The 8,795-nt window shown below is 39.4% G+C and overlaps 1 protein-coding gene across 1 annotated transcript in view; it reads right to left on the bottom strand.

Moving 5' to 3' along the window:
* LOC107101688 (gamma-aminobutyric acid receptor subunit gamma-3-like) overlaps positions 1 to 8,425 on the bottom strand; it is a gene marked incomplete at its 3' end in the record, with an annotated part of 96,014 nt that extends 87,589 nt beyond the window's left edge. The window contains exons 1-2 of the mRNA XM_015400692.1: positions 7,816 to 8,425; positions 7,372 to 7,526 (exon numbers count right to left, since the gene is read on the bottom strand). Of these exons, the coding sequence (XP_015256178.1) occupies positions 7,372 to 7,526; positions 7,816 to 7,985 (325 nt within the window). The remainder of the gene's footprint in view (positions 1 to 7,371; positions 7,527 to 7,815) is intronic.
* Positions 8,426 to 8,795: the final 370 nt, after the last annotated feature.

The following is an 8,795-nucleotide window of genomic DNA, read 5'->3' on the forward strand; positions in this document are numbered from 1 at the left end:
TTTCAATTCTTCGTAATAAATTAATAAGACATTTGACACAAAATTTCTTGGTTAATAAAACTATGATTTAAGCCAATGGGTGATACAAACGCTTCAGTGAAAAGTTAAGCTGTATGGATAAACATTGTGCAATCAAGATCTCAATGCAAACACAGATTAAATACTATTATTTTTAAGCCATGCTATTGATTTGTTTGTGGCAACCAATCGGGTTCCTTGAGTTACAGACTTGAAATAAATTCAAAGTAGATGATGCACACTATCAGACTTTTAAGCATTTCCCATTCAAACTGAAACCATAACAGAGCTCTAGAAATGTTTCTCCCTTTACTTAGTAAAGTCGATTTATTTAAATAATATTTATGGGGAATGTCATACACTGCAGGGCTAAGAGGAGTAAGGAGAACAGAGCTTGTTATCTGAACACGGTTGAAGGGCCAGCATCCATGATGACAAGCATGAGTAACTGGCACCCCTGTGAAGAATAAAATTGTGAGCTGGTTCTAGAGCATCCGGATGATTTATCAGTCAAACAAATAGATTAAATAAAAAACAAAAACACAGCACTGCTGTTCAGACAGAATTTAAACACATCAAAGTAATAAAAAAAAAGGAAAAGAAAAAAAAACTGATCTGCAATAAGGGTTTATGAAACCATTTTCTTTACATTTTATTTTAAAAACTAGAACATTTGCCGTTTTGCTGCAGCAGCCTTTGGGTAAAAAACCCCTGTCAGCAAATTTCTAATGCCTTCACATTTTTATTTTTTTTTTGAAGACTGGAACATCTTTTTTAAGCATTTATTTTTGCTGTTTGTACCAAGCTGACTGTTTAAGTTTCACTGTGTCTCCTAACTTTTCTTTTTTGGAAGCGGGTCTTTTTGTTAGTCAGCAGCAGCTCCTTTCAAGCACATATCCTCATTAATCAAGCCCATGGTTAGATTTAAACAGCCTTACACAGAGCAAAATTTCAGAACAGTGATAAATATAGTGCATATAGGATAAAAACACATACAGATATATATATATTTGATATATATTTTATTAGATTTAGAATTTAATTAGAAATTATGAAAAATCTTAAAATCTGCAGCCCATTTATCAGTATTTATTTTTCGGCCATGGAAATTGCATAAGTTTAAAAAACAAGATGTAGATTAAATTATTGTTTTTAATTATTATTCTTTTTTCTCTAAAAGTTGCATATATTGTTAATAATTAATTAAACAAAAAAAAAAACTAAACAACTGCTATAATTCTCCCATAATTCTAGCTGAAAATTTTAAGCAGAACTGGTATTTTATATTTGAATTGTTTTAAAATAGTTGTGACTATTCCCTAATCCAGTTTTTAGTTTCTTATTAGTATGGTTTAGGGCTGAACCGATCAATCGGATTAATCAGTTATTATTAATTTATTATCAAATAAACTTCAACTAATTTAGTAATTGATCAATCATTAACTGGAGTATAGAGACTGTAAAATATGCCTTTTGCTGACAGAGTAACCCACTTAGAGCAGTAATTATACCAACAATTAAAAAAAAAATACAGAAACATTTTAAGTTTAGGATGGAAAAAGAAATTGTCAATATTCTCTATCCAGAACTTAAGTGAAAAGGTTTCACCTTGTCTTCTTTAAAAGAAATATTTGATTATCTGATTGATTATCTGATTATTAATTGATGAATCGAAAAAAATAGTTGACAAATTAATCGATTTGCAAAATAGTCTTTAGTTGCACGCCTAGTATGGTTCAATTAAAATGATCTAATCCTATCAGTTTGGAACTATCTAGCCTTTAAATCGAGGTAAATTTGTTAATTGTGAAGTTAGTCTGCCTTCTGTATTCAGTCCAGCTGTTGATGTCATACTGATCCTTTTAATAGAGTCAAACAGAAACCACCAGCTTTGCCTTAACAAGATGAGGGATTCCTCAATTCCTAGTTCAGCGTGCTGATCTATTTAAGGTTATATTTTAACCAGTTTGTTGAATTTTGACCCTCTTTGTATCACATTTTTATAAAAACCTACTTGGATCGCCCAAATGCATGTTTTCCCCACTGTCACTAGTTTGCCCTCCATTTAAAAACTCACAGGAAACCCCAGAATGTGTTAAATAACCTTTTTCACACAGAGGCTGTTTACTTAAGTTCTTCTCATGGAGCTGCAGGAAGCCATGCAAGCAAACAAAGATGAAACAAAAACTGTGAATAATCGTACATTTTAATGTAGGGCAGCTCCCAAATGGTTTCCATATCAGATTCTATTGATTCTGACTGCAAAATAATGAGGCACAATAAAAGTGCTACCAGTAACAGACCCAGCAGAAATGTAAAGGAGGAACGGAGGCAAAGGCTACATTTACAATTAGAGGACATAAATATCTTACAATCATACCGAAGCTGAGTCACCAGAAGCTACAACCTGCACTTCACTTTCAGGAATCAGTGCGACAAACTGGCAGGATTTTTCCTGTCTTAAAAGGGAGCAGTTGCAATGTCTTGTACAGCAGCTCATCACTGGCAGCAGCCCACCAGTCAGAACCCACCAGGTATAAAAACCGGTAACCAGTTTTGATTAGAAGGCCTCCAAAAAGCTCAAAGCCATGATTGCATTGTAAACAGGGCAGAAATGATGTGAGCGCAATCAGTGGAGGATTTGAACTGGAGGCTGCCAACTCTGCGAATACAGCACAAAGCTATTTGATGAGTTTCTGTTGGAGACGGATGAAAAAGACCACCTGATTGTTCAAAAAGGTTTTCTGTTTTGATTTTAGAAATGTTTTTTTTTTTTTAAATGCCCTTTGGGATATAATGCCACCCAGTGGTTAATATCAGAACTGACTCAAGCGAACTGGTCACTTTGAACTTCCTTTTTTGTCAAACTACCTTACAAAATATATATGTATATATTTTAATACTCCTCCTCTAAAATGGCTCTTTTGGTGGTTATTCCTGTGTTTTATTTCTAATTCCCTCTCAGAGAAACATGGATTGATGTATTGGCTTCCTCAGATGTTGTATTTCAGCCTTTTAGGCTCCCTGCAGGCTCTGCTAAGGGGAAAAAAAGAACACTGCAGCTTCATCTGGGTGGTATTCTGAAAAAAACAACTTTCTGTTGTAATTTGAAATTGAGGTCTAAAATACTTTCTTATTGGTTATTGAACCATAATTATACACTAAAATGACTCTCATTTTAGCCACCGTGTTATTCAGAATCTGTTATCTTTAAGTGGATGGATCTGCTCTCTTTATAATAGTACAACACAGCCTCTATAGAGATCCGAAATAAACCCTCATAGCCCTACCTTTGCAAAGTAAGATGCATTTAAAAGTCAAGTAAGACAAGTAAAGCTAATAATTTGCCTCATTTTATTTATTTGTATTTTGGAACACATCAAAGGAAACCTCATAACACTGTATGTGTCCAGTATATGTACAGTAAGATCGGAGGCAAACAAAAACAAATTTTGGTGAGAGATTAATCTAATTCTACTTTTTCTTATGACAATAGCTCATTGTGGTTATACAAAGGCAATATATTATGGTACACTTTGCTTATGATCCATATCTTAGTAGACTTAACCATTTTGGGGAATTACCATCACAAGAAAAGGTGACCAGAGATGAACCAAGGAAGCACGAAGCCAAGCAAGTCAATATCTCCCCAGCCCAGATGTATAAACAAAGAGGAAAAGTCAGAGATCCAACATGAAAAAGGACAAAAATATATATACCGGTACATGTCAAGAGTAATATGACAAGTAAAGCTCAGAGTGCAATACCAACGCTTGTGTTTATTGGAGCGAAAGCTAAAGCTGCTGAAGCTGGAACGTTGATAGATGCGTAAGTACTGCCAACATTTTCGTTCTCCAAAAGGAGTAAGTAAACACTATCAGGACACTTTTTTGAATGAGAATTTTTTTCTTCTGTCAGAAAAGGCACTAAAATGAGCCACAACTTGTGAGTGGTTTTAGTTAGACTTAGACAACTTTTATTGTCTTTTATTTTAATCAAAGAAAAGGATGCTAGGATGAGACAGAGTTGAATAAATACTGGGTCAATCCTAATGGGAGGGGTCCCCACAATAGTCAGGAAGCTCCCAATGGTATTGGCTGTTGTGCGGAAGCCATGAGATGTCGAGATTTAAAAAAAAAGTAAAATAAAGAACAATGGTGTTGATTATCATGTTTATATAGGGAAACCAGAGACTACGTGTTACCTATATAGCGAACACACTTCTATCTTCCTTTTGGAATATTCAATCTAGGCACCTTTAAAAAACACGCTGAACAATCATAAAACCTCAGAACCGGAGGTACAGTATGGCTTTCATCCATGGTTGGGAACAGTGACCTGAATATTCACCTCAGGGTACCTCTTAAGGGGACCATGATATATTAGCTGTCTACTTGTAGCCCTCTTGTTCCTTGAAGTATTTTTCAGGAGTTCCAGAGGGGTATGAGCTACTTAGGTAGATTTTAAGGGCCATAGTGCTGTTTTATGCCCAACATGACAATTTGTAGAGTGTTTGGACTCTGTCGTAGCTGTTCTTTATCTCCGATCCCTTTTCTGGTGTTCATGCATGAAATCGCCAAGATTGGGATCATGATGGATCATGACTAGAGTCATATAAGCAGGTAAATATATAGATTCATCTGCTGGGTCAGACAACACCCTTGGAGCAAGGCTTGAAGCCCCAGTAATCAATGTGGAACCCAAAGTAGAACGTCTGTTCCTACAAATCTAAAATCGTTACTAAAATGGTTTGAATTCCTGGGCGTGTCCCTTTGGAAAATTCCTGAACTAAGGGACTCTAATGGGATCCCCCCAATAAGCCTGGAAATGGAGAATATTCCTTCTTAGACCTGTTCCACACCCTGCCAATCAGATAGGCGAAGACAAAGATTGACCTCGAAATGGGTACTGCTTCAATGGCCACTGCAGGCCTTGAAATCCCATTTTTTTTTGCCCATATGCTACCTGGATCTGATCTCTTCATGACAGTCTGAACAACACAGATCCGATTTTTTCCAATACGATCCAGGCCACTTGGCTATGTGGTCCATGACCTGATACGATCTGGTCTTTCCAAATGCGACCTGTGTCTGAACAGCCAGGTTGCATTCATCCGACCTGAACAGCCATTAGTAACCGACATAGGTCACTATTCTGCTTCTTGCTACACAGAAGCGGCAAGAAAAACAAACAACCATGGTGGACAATGATGCGGAGGGCAGTATCTTTTTAACCATCTTTAAAAGATTGAGGTTTTAGGTTTGGAAAGACCTCTAGATGCGCTCCAGCGCTACATACATGTTTACTTCTGTAAACGCAAAGCACGCTGGCTTGCGACGTCATTGCGTCCTCTACTTCGCATGCGGGACACTTGAGCTGTATGAATGCAGTTCACACAGGAGATCACATACAAGACGCATATATTTGGAAATGTGACAATCGGAATTGAGCATCAAGGCCTGCAGTGTGAACTGTTGTGGTTTGTGGACCCAAATGCAGAGGCAGGAAGGCAGCGGTGAGTTTCTTGTAGATTTAATGAAGTGTTTTCAAACAACTGAGGCAGGAATCCAAAAGTCAAAACATGAAAACAAATCAAACAAACCAGAAACCATGGAGACATCTGGGGGAAACTATCACAAGAAGGAAGACTCAGAGAGACGGAGTTGGAGGAAGTTAGACAAGGAACCAGCACTGAAGGCTGAACTGCACAGAGACAGTATTGATGGGAGACTGAAACAAAGAGAGGGCTAACAAGCAGATTGGGAGCAGGTGTGAACAGAGCAGAAAAGGAAAGGAGCTAGGGGAAAAGGAGAACACAAGAGGGCAGCAAAGGGCGACAAATAAAAACCTGGAAACTGAAAATAACCTGAAAACACAACAAAATAAAAATTAAACCACTAAAACTAGAAAACATGGAGCAAAGTAAAACTGAATACTCAAAAGAAAATATAACAGAACCAAGACTGTGACATGAACGTAGCCATAGCCAAGCGGCCTGGGTCGCATTGGAAAAAATCGGATATTGTTGTTCAATCTGTCATGAAAAGATATGCGACCTGGATCTTTGCAAAAATTGTAATTCCTCTTCTTTTTTTTATGAATAAATGAAACAATTTATTTCATTGATATAAACTTGTGACAAGTTTATATTATTCAGGCAAAACATTACATCAATCAGCATTTCCACTATTTCTTACCTTTTTTTAAAGGAATAGTACACCCAAAACATGATTAGCCTTCATTTTCTACTCACCCCCATGCTGAACAACACTCTGGAGTACTTTTTTGATATCTCAAATGCATCTGGAGATCTGGGAGGCTTCTTGCTGTCTGCTGACATTCAAATAATGGAGGTCTATGGTGCCCGAGACAGAAAGGTCCATAAAAGTCCACAAAAAACGTGTCAATATTCCTCCATACTGCTCGTCCAATGTATTCCAAGTGTCCTGAGTGGGTAGCATCCAGAATTTACTCGAAACGAAGTCATTTAGAATGTTTTTAGAGCATAAACAGTAGTGTATAGGATTTCCTGAAAGCGAGCACATACGCGATCACAACGCTACGGAAGCCGGCAGACCAAACCAGCGCATTCAGCTCGGCAAAGAACTCATGCTCTTCCTCAACACTGAAGTCCTCAGACATTTTTCTTTCGTTGTTTCTTTCTTTGCACAGGTAAACAGCACATTTCTTCTTCTACGCTTGCATTATCGGCAGAGCAGACGCTGAATGCGCACTTTCATCTGGTTTGGTCTGCCGGCTTCCGTAGGCTCGTGAACGCGCATGTGCGCGCTTTCAGGAAATCCTATACACTACTGTTTATGCTCTAAAAACATTCTAAATGACTTCGTTTCGAGTAAATTCTGGATGCTACCCACTCAGGACACTTGGAATACATTGGACGAGCAGTATGGAGGAATATTGACACGTTTTTTGTGGACTTTTATGGACCTTTCTGTCTCGGACACCATAGACCTCCATTATTTGAATGTCAGCAGACAGCAAGAAGCCTCCCAGATCTCCAGATGCATTTGAGATATCAAAAAAGTACTCCAGGGTGTTGTTCAGCATGGGGGTGAGTAGAAAATGAAGGCTAAAAATGTTTTGGGTGTACTATTCCTTTAAGGCCTTTTTTTTTATCAAAACAGTTCACAACTCCGTGCTTTAGTTAAATTTTACTCATATTCAAGGCTTCCATGGGTTTACATTTTTGGACTTGAGAGTGAAAGAATAAGCAAAGTGCATTTTGTCTCCATTTATCCAACATTTAATAGCAGCTAAGCCCAGGGCGGTGGTCTCTGGGTGTGTGCGCAACCTTCCAGCAACATCAACGTTGAACTTTTGCGCCGCCCTTACCGCCAATATCCGGCCGCAGGGTTTTATCATATTCCCTCAGCAGGTTGTTGAGGATGAGCGTTGCGTCCTCCTGGTGCGTCCTGGGCACCAGCATCTGGTTGACGGTGGTGTCGTGGAGGTCCTCCTCATCGTCGCCATATTCCAGTAGGTCAGAACTAAAATGGGGGTAAACATAAAAATAAATAAATAAATAAAAATGCATAACATAAATTCATCAAATTAAGTGTAGGGTGATATTTAGCAAATAAAACTTTTGTCGCAGTGGGGAAAAAAGGTCTAATACTGATGCGTAAATGTTACTTTAGCAAGGGAAAAATTTTAAAATGTATATTTTTCTTTATTTGGGGGAAGCCCTGGCACAGGAGGACCAAAATGCGCAGTTGGCCCGATGTGGCCAACTTTTTCTCCCCAGCTGTTGATCAGTCAGAAGCAGAAGAGACTCACCGAGCAGCCTGGGCGAGCAAAAGAAGTGAGAAGAAGGTGACCAGGAGCCTGAATGTCATTTTCCCACGCACGGATGGCAGCTCTGCTCGCGGGAACTGCTGGAAGGGGACCCCGGCGCGCGCTGCTGCCGCCGCCGCTGCTGCTGCCGCGTGCAGGAGGTGTGTGCCCATCAATCCCGCATCCAAACTCCCTCATCCGCCCACGTAGCCTCTACCCACGCACGCTGTCCTCCTCGCTCCTCGCAGGAGGGCTTCCTCCGGGAAGACACCCGACGATCAATCAGGACGGGTGATGAGTCCGATGGGATGAGGTGGAAACAAGAGGAGGAGGAAGGGGGCCAACTCCCTCCTCCTTTTTCCCCTCTGTTGCGCGTGCGGGGGGCCAACACACCAGTTGGTGGGGTAACGCTCTCAGCCGCTGAATCTGTGACTCATATACACCGTGCGCACTACCTGGGTGTCACTATCCAGATGAAAACAGGAGGAGACGTCATAAACGTGATTAATCACCTCCTGCACGTGAACACCTATGTGACCGGAGACTAATTTCTACCCCAAAATAAAAGAACGGGAATAAAAACGGAAAAGCATGCAGGTGCTGCGTAACTGAAGTTGAGGCATTTCTTTAGACTGGTGTTTGCAGTTTGCTTGAAGTTTGGCTTCATGAAGTCATGTCTGAACGGGCGCACGGCTTCAGAGCGAGCTCAGAGTCATTTGTTGCCCCCTGGTGGTGAAAATAGGAACGACAAGAGCAGGATTATTTCTGGCTTTAGGGCGACGCATCATTGCCATTGAATGAACGATTAGTTATTGTGGCATTGAGCTGTTCGAAGAAAAACGTAAATTGGTCACTTTTATAGATATATATTTTTAAAAACACATAGTAGGGTGAGTAGTTGTCAAGTCATATAACAGAGTTTTGGTAAAAATAGAAGCAACTATAACTAGTTTCCTAAAAAATATGGATTATCTTTTAATGTT

Source organism: Cyprinodon variegatus, unplaced genomic scaffold, assembly GCF_000732505.1.
Source record: "Cyprinodon variegatus isolate N-32 unplaced genomic scaffold, C_variegatus-1.0 Scaffold1133, whole genome shotgun sequence".
NCBI lineage: Eukaryota > Metazoa > Chordata > Actinopteri > Cyprinodontiformes > Cyprinodontidae > Cyprinodon > Cyprinodon variegatus.